Source organism: Penicillium arizonense, assembly GCF_001773325.1.
Source record: "Penicillium arizonense strain CBS 141311 chromosome Unknown PENARI_contig025, whole genome shotgun sequence".
Taxonomy (NCBI): domain Eukaryota; kingdom Fungi; phylum Ascomycota; class Eurotiomycetes; order Eurotiales; family Aspergillaceae; genus Penicillium; species Penicillium arizonense.
The window spans coordinates 306,436-321,489 of record NW_019173302.1 but is presented as its reverse complement, the minus strand read 5'-3'; the positions used below and the strand labels follow the sequence as shown (position 1 = coordinate 321,489).

General features: G+C 51.3%; 6 protein-coding genes across 6 annotated transcripts; 5 read left to right on the top strand and 1 right to left on the bottom strand.

Annotated features, from left to right (window-relative positions):
• Positions 1 to 205: 205 nt before the first annotated feature.
• PENARI_c025G05521 (beta-glucosidase) lies at positions 206 to 2,910 on the top strand (the record flags this gene model as incomplete). Its single annotated transcript, XM_022635812.1, has 3 exons — positions 206 to 976; positions 1,026 to 1,277; positions 1,330 to 2,910. 3 exons carry the CDS (start codon positions 206 to 208, stop codon positions 2,908 to 2,910), a joined length of 2,604 nt encoding a protein of 867 aa, XP_022484354.1.
• A 574-nt stretch (positions 2,911 to 3,484) lies between these two features.
• PENARI_c025G07795 (uncharacterized protein) lies at positions 3,485 to 4,128 on the top strand (the record flags this gene model as incomplete). Its single annotated transcript, XM_022635839.1, has 2 exons — positions 3,485 to 3,705; positions 3,816 to 4,128. The coding sequence occupies 2 exons, from the start codon at positions 3,485 to 3,487 to the stop codon at positions 4,126 to 4,128; spliced, it is 534 nt and encodes a 177-aa protein (XP_022484306.1).
• A 24-nt stretch (positions 4,129 to 4,152) lies between these two features.
• On the top strand, positions 4,153 to 5,226 carry PENARI_c025G00752 (uncharacterized protein; the record flags this gene model as incomplete). Its single annotated transcript, XM_022635761.1, has 1 exon — positions 4,153 to 5,226. The coding sequence occupies one exon, from the start codon at positions 4,153 to 4,155 to the stop codon at positions 5,224 to 5,226; it is 1,074 nt and encodes a 357-aa protein (XP_022484299.1).
• A 251-nt stretch (positions 5,227 to 5,477) lies between these two features.
• On the top strand, positions 5,478 to 7,637 carry PENARI_c025G09182 (putative DUF21 and CBS domain protein (Mam3); the record flags this gene model as incomplete). The annotated part of the gene is made up of 1 exon (XM_022635850.1): positions 5,478 to 7,637. One exon carries the CDS (start codon positions 5,478 to 5,480, stop codon positions 7,635 to 7,637), a length of 2,160 nt encoding a protein of 719 aa, XP_022484304.1.
• Positions 7,638 to 8,926: 1,289 nt separating this feature from the next.
• On the bottom strand, positions 8,927 to 10,338 carry PENARI_c025G10032 (putative C2H2 finger domain protein; the record flags this gene model as incomplete). Its single annotated transcript, XM_022635857.1, has 3 exons — positions 8,927 to 8,944; positions 8,997 to 10,170; positions 10,226 to 10,338. 3 exons carry the CDS (start codon positions 10,336 to 10,338, stop codon positions 8,927 to 8,929), a joined length of 1,305 nt encoding a protein of 434 aa, XP_022484376.1.
• Positions 10,339 to 10,876: 538 nt separating this feature from the next.
• On the top strand, positions 10,877 to 14,905 carry PENARI_c025G02137 (HECT domain protein; the record flags this gene model as incomplete). Its single annotated transcript, XM_022635775.1, has 3 exons — positions 10,877 to 11,085; positions 11,138 to 14,726; positions 14,783 to 14,905. The coding sequence occupies 3 exons, from the start codon at positions 10,877 to 10,879 to the stop codon at positions 14,903 to 14,905; spliced, it is 3,921 nt and encodes a 1,306-aa protein (XP_022484385.1).
• Between the last annotated feature and the right edge of the window lie 149 nt (positions 14,906 to 15,054).

Here is a 15,054-nt window from a genome sequence, read left to right as displayed (position 1 = left end):
AATGCCCACACGGGCGTCACTCCTTTCCTGTTCCTGGGATATCGTCCGTGGTCACACCCCGTTTTTATAAACGGTGGGATCTGTCTGTCGAAAGTTCTGCAGATTCTTAAATCTGGGGAAAATGCACTCCTTCTTTATAGTGACCTAAATACGTTCGTTCTTATACTTATTCTATTTATCCGTGCTCGGAAGTACCCCGGACGCCATGGCTCCTTGGGCACATCTAGCTCTAGTCACTCTTTTCACCCCGCTCCTGGCCTCCCCAGTCAGCGAATCCGAGTCTATAATCAACCAAAAGCGCGCAGCGGAAGGATATGTATCGCCTCCGTATTATCCCACTCCTCCAGGAGGATGGGTGTCCGACTGGAGCGAAGCCTACGAAAAGGCTCGCAAGGTCGTGAGCAACATGACGCTGGCCGAGAAAGTCAACTTGACCACTGGAACAGGCTTCTTCATGGGCCCCTGCGTGGGCCAAACAGGCAGCGCGCCCCGATTTGGTATTCCGAATATCTGTCTGCAGGACTCTCCTGTCGGAATCCGGAATTCGGACCACAACACCGCTTTTCCGCCGGGTATTACTGTGGGTGCGACCTTTAATAAGGACCTCATGTATGAGCGCGGCGTCGGATTGGGCGAAGAGGCTCGAGGCAAGGGCGTCAATGTTCTTCTCGGGCCTGCTGTTGGTCCCCTTGGCCGCAAGCCGTGTGGTGGCCGTATTTGGGAGGCATTCGGTGCCGATCCATCTCTGCAAGCCTTTGCAGGTGCAGAAACTATCAAGGGCATGCAAAGCACCGGTGCGATTGCTGCTATCAAACATTTCATTGGCAACGAGCAGGAAATGTTCCGCATGAGCAGCGTTGTTACCAAAGGGTACTCGTCCAATATTGATGACCGCACATTGCATGAACTGTATCTTTGGCCTTTTGCCGAAGGTGTTCGCGCTGGTGTAGGCTCGCTCATGACTGCGTATAATGATGTAAGGAGTGTTGGACGCTGTCTTGTGTTGTGTGACTGACTTGGAGTAGGTGAACAGCTCAGCCTGTAGCCAGAACAGCAAGCTGCTCAACGGAATCCTCAAGGATGAGCTTGGTTTCCAGGGATTTGTCATGACTGACTGGCTGGGTCATTACACGGGTGTGGCTTCAGCGCTGGCCGGCTTGGATATGGCTATGCCCGGTGACGGTGCTGTCCCTCTATTTGGCGACAGTTATTGGGGACCAGAGATGTCGCGCTCGGTTCTGAATGGAAGTGTTCCCGTGGACCGTCTGAACGACATGGTACGTTGATATGTTTACTTCGAACATTTATCCGATCTAACACACAATCTAGGTCACTCGTATTGTTGCGACTTGGTACAAGTTCGGTCAGGATAAAGACTACCCTTTGCCTAACTTCTCGACCAACACTCAAGACAAGGAGGGACCGCTTTACCCGGGTGCTCTCTTCTCTCCTTCCGGAGTTGTCAATCAATTCGTCGATGTCACAGCAAATCACAATGCCACAGTGCGAGCCGTTGCCAGAGAGGCAATTACCCTACTCAAGAATGACATGGACATACTCCCTCTCAGTCGCAATGACAACTTGAAAGTCTTCGGTACAGATGCAGGGGGAAACCCAGACGGTCTCAACTCATGCACTGATATGGGATGCAACAAGGGCGTTTTGACGATGGGCTGGGGCAGTGGCACGGCCAGGCTCCCCTACCTCATCACTCCCCAGGAGGCCATTGCCAATGTGACCAACAATGTAGAATTCCATATCACCGACTCATTCCCTTCGGATGTCACCGCCAATTCCAGCGACATCGCTCTTGTTTTTATCAACGCTGACTCTGGCGAGAACTATATCACTGTCGAAGGAAACCCTGGAGATCGCACCGACGCCGGCCTCAATGCTTGGCACAATGGTGACGACCTCGTGAAAGCGGCAGCCAAGAAGTTCTCGAATGTTGTGGTGATTATTCACACTGTCGGACCGATCTTAATGGAAGAATGGGCCGATTTGGAGTCCGTTAAAGCCATTGTCGTAGCCCATCTCCCCGGTCAAGAAGCAGGTAACTCTCTTACCGATGTCTTGTTCGGAGACTATAGTCCCAGTGGACACATGCCGTACACAATCCCCAAGAGCGAAGACGATTACCCGGAAAGTGTCGGCCTAATCAACCAGCCGTTCGGCCAGATCCAGGATACTTTCACCGAAGGTCTATACGTTGACTACCGCCATTTCATGAAAGCAAATGTGACACCCCGATACCCCTTCGGTCACGGACTGTCCTACACAACGTTCAACTTCTCCCAACCCTCCTTATCAGTGGTTACTCCCTTGGACACTGCCTACCCAGCTGCCCGTCCCACCAAATCAGCCACTCCAACCTACAACACCAGCATTCCCGCCGCATCAGAAGTAGCCTGGTCATCAACCACATTCACCCGCATCTGGCGCTACCTCTACCCTTACCTGGATAACCCACAGTCTATCACTGCATCCAACAAATACCCCTATCCAGATGGATACAGCACGGAACCGCACCCCGTTCCTCGCGCTGGTGGCGGCCAGGGTGGAAACCCTGCCCTCTTTGAAACCGCCTTCTCGGTTCAGGTGCGAGTTCAGAATACAGGAAAGCGACACGGCAAGGCCGTTGCCCAGCTCTATGTTGAGCTTCCGTCTTCTCTTGGTCTTGATACGCCCGAGCTACAGCTACGTCAATTCGAGAAGACTAAGGAGCTTGCGCCAGGCCAGAGTGAGACTTTGACCCTTCATCTTACTCGGAAGGATGTTAGTGTTTGGGATGTCGATGTGCAGGATTGGAAGGCTCCTGTTCATGGACAGGGTATTAAGATCTGGGTTGGGAACAGTGTTGCTGATCTACCTGTTTTGTGTACTGTTGGTGGAGACTGTTCGGCTGAGTAAGGAAAGGTCAACCTGTAGAGACTTTTCTTGTATGTTTCCTTGGTTTCTCTGGATACTCGAGATCTAGTGTATGCTGTTTCCATGTTCTATGTAATAATTAATGGGCCAAATCAAACGGAACTCCCATTTGTGATAACCGGAGCCCTTGCCTGACCATCTTAGGAATGGCATAGTGAGTTCTGCCGGGACGGGAGTGTCCGTGTGGGGCCGCAAAGCTTAATCTGGTTTGGTCTGAGTTTTTCGATAGTCAAGTATTAGTTGAATCCATTCATTTAAGTAATTTTATTAAAACGAGAACGGAGCATTACTATAAGTGAATATCTGTAGTGTTGGATACATCTTTTTGCGAGGGTCGACCAATGAGATAGGTTGCCTAATTGGGAAGGAAAGCGTCGAAGTAAAGATGGATGTAAATTCTCCTAGCTCGTCTTTTCTCCCTTCCTTTTTCTTTCTTCTCTCTCGATTTACGTATCAGCTTACACTCACTCTACTATTAGCTGATATTCATTCTTTCTTCACTTGGAGGTCACTTCAAGCCTCTTTTTCATCAGAACATCCAACTCACTTGTCAGCCATGGATGGTTCATCGTTGCCCCTTTTGGGGATGATTGTTTTCGGGTCCTTTGCCCTGTGGGCTCAGTGGTGCCTACGAAAGTGGTTCCGTGTTGTGGTCAGTTTTTTGCTTTGCACTATTGTCTGTGTGTCTATGGCTTCGGCCGTTTGGGCCAATGTCCATAAAGTCGTCGCGTCTATTGGATACGGCTTTGTGGCCCGGGAAACCTGGATGTTTGCGCGGTAAGCCAAAGAGACCCAGAGAGGCATCCCGAGAGAGATCCGAAGAGACACCTCAAGAGACACCCCAAACAGCTTGCTCCAGGACGTTAGATACTGACAAATGTGAACAGTGTGTTGTGGAGCGGAACGCCCACACACTTACCGGGGCCTCCTCAACACGAATCCAGCAGCGCCGATTTGGTCTCGGCTGCGGATCTCAGAGCGTCGGAGGCCCAGGTGCGGGCATTGGACCAGCAGGTTCGTCAGATGCGGCACGATCGGGAGGCCGAGGTGAATCAATTGAACTCCACAATCCGACTGTACCAGCGCGGGGTGGTGTCCGGGCCTGGTCCAATTCGGCAGCTTATGGACTGGAAGCAGGCCGCGGAGAATAAAGCTCGAGGCCTCCAGTTGAAGGTGGACACTCTTGAGGCGAAGGTGTAATCTCTTGAGGGGGAGGGTGTGGCCATGAAGGCCCGAATCCCCAAAATACATGCCCGGTGGGAACACATGGACAATGCTGGCATCTCCAAGCGGAGGCGTCGCCGGCCAGCCAAAGGGGCACTGTCCCCAGACAACAAACTGGCTTTGGTCGACGCCGCCTGGGGGGCCAGGTGTTCCGCCATCCAGGAGAAGGGCAAGAAGTGTCTTGAACTCGTTACCCAGCGTGTGGAGTGTTTGGAGGCCTACAACAAGTGTCTCCACAAAGGAAACACCACTCTCAAGGGAGAAGTGGCCGAGAACGTTTCCCTGCGGTGGTATCAAGAAGGCCAGCTACAAAAGGCACTCGCAACAAACAGAGAGAACAGCCGAACCATCCAGGGTCTGATTTCTAGTGCCCGCCAGCAGAATATGGTGCTGACCAACCATATTGGGGGCCTAGAAGGTATACGCGAGATGGAGGCCACTGCTGCCACCCACACCCACCACAGCGAATTGGAGAGCACCCGCCTCACCTTGGAGAGGGCCCGCGAATCCGCGCTTGCCGGTCAGAGCTATGAATACGAGGAGCGGCAGAGAGAGATCATCCGCCAGCACGAGGCGGAGAAGCTGAATGCCAAAGCCCAGATGGCAGAGGTCACTCGCCAACAAGCGGCGCAGAACCTGGATTCTCAAGACAAGATGGAAGCGATGACCCGCCAGCACACTGCGCAGAAACTCGACATTCATGCCAGGATGGAAGAGTTGACAGAGCAGGCAGCTTCAAACAAATCGCTGTTGGAACGGACCGAGGCCCGCCTTGCGGAATCGCTCGCCGAAAACGTCGCCCTCACCAAAAGGCTAGACAGGGCTGAGAACCTTCAAGGGACCACGAGATCTGCGCGTGGTGGCATTACGAAGTCCAAGCCAAAGCACGCCAAACTTCGCGATGGAACCAACAATCCCCAACAAAGCCAACGTTCCACAGAGGCAGCTGAAAAGCTACGAAAGGGACGAAATATGGTCCAAAGATTGAGAGCATTGCGCCGATCCTCTGAAGATCACGTCTCCAAGCCTGATGAGGACGAACTGGCGAACATCTGCAAAGGGTTGACGCTTTAGTTCTGAGGTTGGATATCGGCTGAGTCATCCAACTCAATTCCGACTTTCCTCCCATGCGATCGTTATCTCCGCTCGCCGCTCTCTCTTCTCTCTGTTCTCTGTTCTGTGTTCTCGCTCTGTTCTCTCTTCTTTGTTACGGCTCTTGCTCTCTGGTCTCTGTCTTTGCTCCCTGGTCTCTGCTCCGTCTCTTCTCTCTCCGATCACACTTTCTCTTCTCTCCGCCCACAGCATGTCCTATTAATCCTCCGCCTATGCATCCCTCGCCGTACCGTTCTCTCGCCGCTCGGCCCTTGATCCTGGGTTTGGCAAAACTTCTTCTCCTCGCCATCTCACAACTTCCACTCGCGACCGCAGCGCCCGCTCTTTCCCCTCTCTTTATCTCATCCGACGCAGAACCACCAAAGGAACCCAACGACCCGAGTCTATGGCTTTACCTGGGAGTTTCAGCCGCCCTCGTTCTCAGCGGTGGAGCGTTTGCGGGATTGACAATTGCCTTGATGGGACAGGATGAAGTTTATCTTCAAGTCATCAGGACCTCCGGCGAAGGATCCGAAAGGAAAAATGCCAGCAGTGTTCTCAACCTCTTAAAACACGGGAAACATTGGGTTCTTGTCACTCTTCTTCTCAGCAATGTGATTACAAACGAAACATTGCCTATCGTCCTGGACCGATCATTGGGTGGTGGTTGGCCTGCCGTCCTAGGAAGTACAGCATTGATCGTCATCTTCGGCGAGATTGTTCCGCAGTCAATATGTGTTCGTTACGGTCTTCCAATTGGTGCCTGGATGGCTCCTTGTGTCTTGGTCTTGATGTACATCATGTCACCGGTGGCCTGGCCCATCGCAAAGCTCCTGGACCGGCTGCTTGGCGAGGATCATGGTACCATCTACAAAAAGGCCGGACTGAAGACCCTTGTCACTCTCCATAAAACACTGGGCGAGGCAGGCGAACAACTCAATTCCGACGAGGTTACCATTATCAGTGCCGTCCTCGACTTGAAAGAAAAGTCAGTCGGCACAATTATGACCCCGATGGAAGATGTCTTCACCATGTCTGCAGACACCGTGCTGGATGAGCACACCATGGATTTGATTCTTTCCCAAGGATATTCTCGCATCCCCATCCACGCCCCCGATAACGCAATGAATTTCGTCGGCATGCTCCTTGTCAAAATGCTGATCACATATGACCCCGAGGATTGCAAACGAGTTCGCGACTTTGCGCTGGCCACACTCCCTGAAACACGGCCTGAAACAAGTTGTCTCGACATTGTCAATTTCTTCCAAGAAGGCAAGTCCCACATGGTGCTTGTCTCTGAATATCCCAGTGAGGATCGTGGCGCCCTTGGAGTTGTCACCCTGGAAGACGTGATTGAGGAATTGATTGGCGAAGAGATCATCGATGAATCTGATGTCTTTATTGATGTCCACAAGGCTATCCGAAGGATGGCTCCCGCCCCGAAATCCCGTGTTCCTAAGGGCAAGATTGTTGAAGAGCCTCCTCTCAATGCCACTATTGTCACAGATGGCGATTTGATTGATGCTGACCCCTCACATCCCACATCCACCCCCAAACTTTCTGATATGGCCCGACGCCGGAGCTCTGTGGAAGCACCTCTCCCCCGCTTTCATTTACGCAAGGCAAATGGCGAGCACAATTTAAATGCCGCAGATGGATGGGTGACCCAAATGGGCACCACAGATGAGATTCGAGAGCACCTGAAGCATCTTGGTCCCTCGAATCTGGCCAGTCGTCCACGTCAAACACGATACTCCTCAGTCAAAATCAAACGTGGAAGTACCTCACCATCACGCTCCGCGCAGGCAGATCTCGAGTCCGCACATAGCGCATCTGACTCTTCAAAGATTCAAAACATATCGACCGCCTACCAAGGTGGCATCGGCGCAGGCCTCCTCAACTCTGCTGGTCCAGACGCGAAGGACGGCGCGCATGTATTGAAACTTGGCTACGGGACGATGACTTCGAATGATGCTATGAGCAAAAGCACAAGCGCACAACAATATAAAGACCTCCCGCACGTCTCCATTCCCGAGGCAGTCGATGAAGAGCACGAAGACCAACCGCCTTCTGCTTCGACGCGGAAGGGCAGTAGTGGTGAGGGTAGCATTCACTCAACCGATTCTCCCACCTGTTTCCCCTATCGTCGCCGAGGGCCGGCTCGCAGTGGCAGTATCACCGAACAAATAGTGGATGTCAACGGCATTCGCAAAGTCGTTCTTCACGCCAATCCCACGAGTTCTTCAGACAGTGAACCCCGCCTTCTACCGGAGTCTGAGCATACCGATTCTGCGGCCACAAAATCAAAAAAGAAGCGCCGTCGCAAGAAGCGTGGAAATAACTCAAAGACCGATGACGGTCCTTCCGAGGGGCAACCATTACTCCAAGGATGAAATAGACAGGCACGACATTAACGGCTACATCTGCGGTAGTCTCTACAAATGAACAGCATGCTGGGCAAATTGTGCAAATTCTCATATCCTTAACTCTATCAATGTATTATTCGGTTTCGGTCCCGCTGGTCATACTTCTCTTACCTCGACTTTCGTAGATTCTCTACTCCGCTGCAGCGTTTCGGATATTGTAGCAAATAGCAGATCCACTTGGAGAGATCCACCGTAGTTCTGGCTGTCCCATGATTTATACTTGCCTGCCCAGTAGCTATGTTCCAGCAGCTACTGTGTGGCGTCTGCTTGGGAGATGACAAGCTTCAACTAGGTTGCTTCTGTTGTTTCTCGTGCTGATCGAACTCAACATACGCTTTTACTTCTCTTGATAGATCGCTGGCTGTACCCCACTGGGAGTGAGACAACGGGGGTGGATGTAAGGGAGGGAAAGCAAGGACTATCTATGGAACTGTGGAGGCGCAATCTAACAGTCTAATGGGTACTGCATGTACACTAAGGTCATCCAGATTGACTTCTGATCCTCCTTTTATGTCATTCTCGAGGGGGTTTTGGAATCGACTGTTACATTCGATTCGACCGTGGCGCCTGGTGACCAAATGCAGTCTTTCTTTAGCTAGCCAAGGGCCATCATCATCAAACATGGCATGTTGGGAAGCCGAATATATATTAATTAATTTTTTGTAGGGGCCAAGATCGAAGCGCAGTGCGAAGTCATATATAATTTATCGGACCTCAGACAGCATCCAAATTCGTCGGTCGTCAATGCTTAGACTACGATGGTACTACATTTCATATTCAGAGTAATCGAATGTTCTTTTTATTTCTCGAGACCAGATACATGCTATGCCAAACTTCTCCAGTACAAGAAGGGTCCTCGATAATGCTAACTAAAAATTGAGGGCACAATGATAGCACCGAAACAAGACAATAGATGCAACATGTGATCGCTGGTCATAAAGACGTCCGTCATGTAGATGAGATGAATGGTCGATGGGGCCTCGTTAAAACCATGAAGGGCTTAAAAACTCATTTGAGAAAATGACCCGACACGGAAAGAGTAACCCAATTGTCGGTTTATCGTTAGGCTGCGAAGAAGTCCATGAGTTGCCAAAAGTCGAGCAGTCTTGAGGGCCTGGGTTTGATGAGCGTGCAAGCCGTAGATCTGCGATGGTGTCGATGACGTGAAGATGTTGGCGGATATTTTGTCGCGAATGATACCGAAAAGTGGGAACCAGGTAGATGTAGTTCTCGTTGGTGTGAAGCGATAGAAGCAATCATTGGAGAAGAGGATCCTGGTAGAATGTTAGTATCATTAATCAGAAGGCAGCTAGGGGAAAAACATACGCGGAAGTGCTTCTGGTGGTTGCCGCCTTTCTGGACGCGTGCAAGATGGCGGTTTTCCTGGCGCATGCCACGGGTTCTTTCACGGCGCTCTGCAACACGAGCGGCTTGCTTCTGTTCTTCGGAGGCTCCGACCATACCCAGGCCACCGTTGGCGCGGGTAGTGAGGGCACGGTGGTGGTTGGGGCGGCCGCGGGGCTCTTCTTCAATTTCTCCGTTTTCAATGGCCAACTGGCGCTCGGCCCGTTCAGCGGCTGTGGGGTAGTTGTGGAGGTTCTGGCGGTAGTAAACGTTGAGCGAGCGGTGACCGACAGTCTTTCCTGATGGAAGGTGAAGCTCGTAGTCGTCTTCAACGACGGTGGGTGCCTTTCGGTGGTAATCGATATCATCTTCGTCCACTGAAGATGCGGAACTCTCAGTTTCCCATCCCTGGTCATCAGCATCTGAGCGGTTGACTTTGACGCCGCCCTCCTCAGGTGTGGATTCGTCCTCGTCGTCGGAGTAGGTGCTCCGGAAGTCGTAGTATTGTCCAATTTCAATTTGTTCATCTTCTGTTTCAAACGCAATCATGCAGTGGCTCTTGTCGCGCATGTGGGCTTGGATAGCGTGGGGGTTGTCTTTGATGGTGTGACAATAAAGACACTCGGAGTTCTCCGTGATCTTGCGGTACAGATAGTGCACAAGACCGTCGAGATCTGCCAAATATTCTCTCTCTGGGATGAACATGCCGTGAGTCTTGAACATGTGCTCGACGTTGGCGTGAATGTCGTCAGACTTGTCTTTGCAGAAAAGGCAGCGAGCTGCGGAAAATTCCTCCATCTCTGTATCCTCGTCTCCTTCATTTTGTTCTTCAATGGTGGTAGTCTTGAGGTTGTCGGTAATATTGTTAACGTCGGTTTTGACGGGTTCTCCAAGGGAGAATGCAGAACTCATGACGGAACCGGAGTCGCCGTCCTTGCTCAGTTGAGCTTCGCGCTGCTTGTGCTTGGCGCTTTTGATGTGATTTTGGTAGGAGTTCTCGCTGTAAAAGGCCTTGTTGCAAGTGTGGCAGGACTTTTCGTATGAAGCCTTGGCGGCGGCCTCGGTGGATGTAGCTTTGGCGGCCAAGACTTTTTCGTTGAAAGTTTCAAGTGAAACGGGAGGCAAGGAAGCGATGCGGCGCTTCATGTTGTATAGACTGGAAAGATTAGCTACTGGTTTATGTAGACAAAAAAAAAAAAAAAAAAACGTACTGCCAATCTTTCCGCATGTGATCTCTCTGCGCATCGCTGCGATGGAAGGCGACGAGACAGGTGTTGCAGGTGTATTGCAGCGAAGACGCCGCGGTGCCCTGGTTGGACGACATGTTGGATGGTTGATCGAGGTGGTTGGAAATGGTGGGTTTTCCTTGGTTGTGGGATGAATATTTATCGCAGGCGGGGTACATGCGAAGGCTCTGATTAGGCCTTGGTTCGGTTGTTTTCGATCGATCCGAGATGAATCAGATGGTGAAAGTCCCCAAAAGTGATGGGACTGGGATGAATGTAAAGGAGAGATTCTTGACAGCGAAAATTCCAGTGAGTCAGGCCTTATGCTTCTCGTCAGGCGGATTCCTGGTTGATCAATGCGAATAATCTTTCTTATCGAGACGCTAAACCGAATGTAGCTAAAGCTAAACCTTTCTTGGTAAGAATGGTATCATTGTGGATTAATCAGCAGTCCACCGGACTATCTACGCTCCGACCTCCGGGCCCCGGACTTCTGCCTGAGGCCATGGTCTCACTACGATGATATCAGGTGAGCTGGTCTTCGCATTCAACGCGCGGTATTGATGACAGCCTAACCCGCCATCCACCTCATCTACCCTCTTCTGGCCTCTCAGATATGCGATTATTTTGTTGAAAATGACCAGGCTCCGAGGAGCTTCTATTGACGACCCTGACATCGCGCGGTCTGCCGGCGGTCATGGACGAGCTCAAATCTATCAGTCAAAACTACCACCAAATGCGCCCGAGCCTATTGCACAGAACACCATTGAAGTATCAGACTCGTCAAGGGTGCTACAAAGGTATCGCGATGAGCGAAGACGGGGATTTAATGGGTTGGTGAGAAGGTAAGCTTGAAACACCTGCCTCTACTTCGCCGCTTACCATTTCTCGAAATAGATATAAAGCCCAACTATTACATGGTTGTGAGGACCCCGGATGTCAGACCCCTACCTGCGCCAGTCGTCGCCGAAGAATCAGCGAAGGACCGTATCGCCGCTACACCGAACTGAGTGCGCGAACCCTGGCCTGCTACCTCGCTAGTCTGGATGATGCAGAGAGTGGCCTATGTCGGAACACGCCTAAACTTCCGCCGGAATTAAAAGCAGAAGACTACCACCGTATTTCCTTACGCCGAACACGTACACTCGAAGCGCAGAAAGCAGCGGCTCGCAAATCCCCTAAACCGGAAACGAAGGTCGACGAGGAGGAGTTACCTGGCAGTGCTGTTGTTTCCCACGAGGCAAAAGTTGCGAGCAAGGATGCAGCAGATACATCTCAGGTCCAAGGCACCAGCTACATCCGTGACCTCGACCATACGGCGGAGCAACAACTAAAAGACCCAAAGTCTTTCACTCAAAACCTCTTCGACACGATATCATTGCGCATGGTTGAATGGCTTCCCCTTCGTCGAGCACCAGATTCCGTTGAAGCCAAGCCTGTTCCAGCCTCACAAACCACGAATGACTCATCTGGCAAGAAACAAGGCCACGAGAAAGTCTCAGGCGGGCTTCGAAAAGCCCAGGGGCGATCCGTCGCTACAAAGAAAACTCAACCTCGTACTCCATCATCACGAAAATCGCAACCTGCAGTGGAGCTCAAGTTTCCAAATCAACATGTCAAACGACGACCTGTCCCTGAGGTTGACCATTGGCGTCAAAGTCCACGATCAAGCCTCGAAGACAAACGGAAACCGGAATTCAATCTCAAACTACCAGCACTATCTGCAGGTGAATTTCCCAGCCTGCCCTCTCCACCAGCATTAAAACACAGGCCCCAAAAGCATCGGGGAAGGATCGAGGAATTAGAACCCATTCCTAAGGAACGTCGCAGAACTCAACGACGTGTCTCTTGGGATAGTGAGAAGATTTTGCATCACGTCTCTGAGAAGGCCACAGTGAACACTGAGCTTCTCCCTCTGTTGCCAGCCGATGCTCAGTCACCTAGTGAGCGTAAAGCAAAGCACGGCCATGTTGATCACTTACCAGATCAGGCGCCATTGGCTCAAACAGTGACCCATTTCACCCCAGAAATCATAGATGGCCTGTCACAAGTCATGATCGGATCCGAAGAGGATGCTGAGTGTTGGAAAGAGGAACTTGATCGCATGCAATCAGCGGGAAGCTTTGAGCAACCTGACTGGCGATCTGCGACCCTCAAGCAACGTGAAGCTTTTCCTTTCGTTGCTCAAAGTACATTTTTCGTGCTGAGTAGCCCTCGTCAAATCCTGTGCTCCTTTGGCAAAGAACAAACAGACGTTCTCGTGGCAAATCGTCTTGATATGGCGTCCTTGCACACGTCGCTGCAGCGCCTGTTTTCTCTCTGCCCATGGGATATTGCATTGCATAGCCTATGGAGTAGCTTGGATAGGCTATTTGTACCACCAGATGGATTCACTTCTGGCCGGCCATCGCGCCGTTCATCTCGGAGTTCGACAATGACGGGACCGGCGCCTCCAGTTGTTCCAAGGCGGTTGTCTGAATCTGCCGAAGAGCATCTGTCTGACTCTGACGCAGCCTATATTGCTACTATTGTGTTATTCGCCTTGGTCAGCTCGGTTCCAAAGATCGACCTGGGAGCTTGGCGCGCAGTTGTTCAGATGCGTTCCTCCGGCTTTGTTGCCTCCTTATCGGACATGCGCAAGCTGCCTGTTGAGTCTGCCCAGAAAGCGGTTGAGGTGACAGACAGATTCGAACATGAGCTAGGTCTTCGCTTGATCAATCGTCTCGTGCGTGCTCTCACTGCTCGCATAGCTTACCATGAAATTGCCAAAGCGCGACAAGTGTATAGCTTGGACTTTCCCAAACAGCGGAAGGTTAGCGTTCTGGACCGCGTGGTGGACTATCTCAGTGAACACCACAGCTCTCGGGATGTTGAAACAGGGTCAATCAACCCCTCGTCCCTCATTGTTGAATGGCTTCGGACGCTCTTTTTACGCGAGTGGGATGGCAACCCAGATATGGCTCGTAGTAGTCCGGCTGGTGGGGCTGTGCAGATCCTAGCCTCGATGTATAAGCAGCGAAACCGACTCGGTCTATCTGCTGAAGAATTCCACACGCCCCTTCTCGCAGAGCGGCTGGACCCCTTGGAGATGCCTGTGGCGTGGGTTGGAGGGCTTTCAAACAACCGAACAATGCATCTTCTCTCATACTCCTTCCTCTTCCCTCCTTCTTCACTTGTCATCTATTTCCGTTCCTTGAACTATTCTGCCATGGCTAAAAGCTACGAGGCTGCCATGACCACGACGAGACATGTCACGCAAACTGCCTTTGGAGCTATCCAGATTACAGAGGATCTTGGCCTTCTCACTCGCATGAAAACATCCATGTCAACGTACCTTGTTCTCGTCGTTCGACGAGACAACATTCTCTCAGATGCCCTGAGCCAGTTATGGCGGCGAGAAAAACGAGAATTGATGCGACCGCTGAAGGTACAAATGGGCATGGACGAAGGAGAAGAAGGCCTTGATCACGGTGGTGTCCAGCAGGAATTCTTCCGTGTGCTGATGGGCCAAGCCCTGGATCCATCCTACGGCATGTTCACAGTTGATACCCGACACCGTGTGTCTTGGTTCCAGCCTTGCGCGTTGGAACCTTTGTACAAATTTGAACTTATCGGTCTGTTGATGTCTATTGCCATTTACAACGGCCTCACCTTACCTGTCAATTTCCCACTTGCATTTTACCGCAAGCTCTTAGGACTGAAGGTGAAGCATTTGGAACACATCCGTGATGGATGGCCTGAGCTGTCCCAGGGTCTGGATACCTTGTTGGCATGGAAGGATGGCGACGTTGGCGACGTTTTCACACGAACATACGAATTCAGCTGCGAGGTCTTCGGTCGGATTGAGACAATTGACATGCAAAATGTTGACCGTGATGCTTCGTGGCCTATCTCTAGCAAAATTGCCGAACGTAGCTCTACTCCTGGGTCTAGCGCTTGGATGGATGTCCCAAGTTATTGTCAGCCTACACCAGCGAGCCCACAGTCTTCCATGGCAGTGGAAACCGACACCACATCGAGGCATGGCTCAGATGGTATTGCCAAGTCAGTGTCTGAGTCTTCACTGCACTCTATTCCAGCTGAAGAGGCCGCCCTTGTAACCAACCAAAACCGACACCAGTTTGTCAAGGACTATATCTTCTGGCTTACGGACAAATCGATCAGGCCACAGTTTGAAGCATTCCAAAGAGGTTTCAACACATGCCTGGACCGGTCGGCCCTGTCAATCTTCACTCCTGAAGCCCTCAAGACCGTGGTAGAAGGCATCCAGTCAATTGACGTTAAGGAACTCGAGAACCACGCTCGGTACGAGGGTGGATTCGGTCCTGATCATCGTGTCATTCGTGACTTCTGGAGTGTCGTCCAGGAATATCCCAATGAGAAAAGAGCTCAGTTGCTCGAGTTTGTCACTGCTAGTGATCGAGTTCCTGTCAATGGGATCTCTAGTATTATGTTTGTGATCCAGAAAAACGGTGTCGGCGATTTAGTAAGTTTCTTCCTACACTTCCCACATCCCCGAATTATCACACTGATTGAATATAGCGTCTTCCTACCAGCTTGACGTGCTTCGGGCGCTTGCTTCTACCAGAATACTCATCGAGGAAGGCATTGGCGGAGAAGCTTGACAGGGCACTTGAAAATGCCCAGGGATTCGGCGTTGCATAAAAGAGTCTATACATACCCATTTTGTTTCATACTCTTGCCATGTAATGGCATATTATTTTAGCCCAATAGAAGCATTTCTCCCAAACGGCGTAAATTGGGTTGGACAAATCAGACGCTATAGATCGCCATCAGCCCCAGTGCGAAGCTGT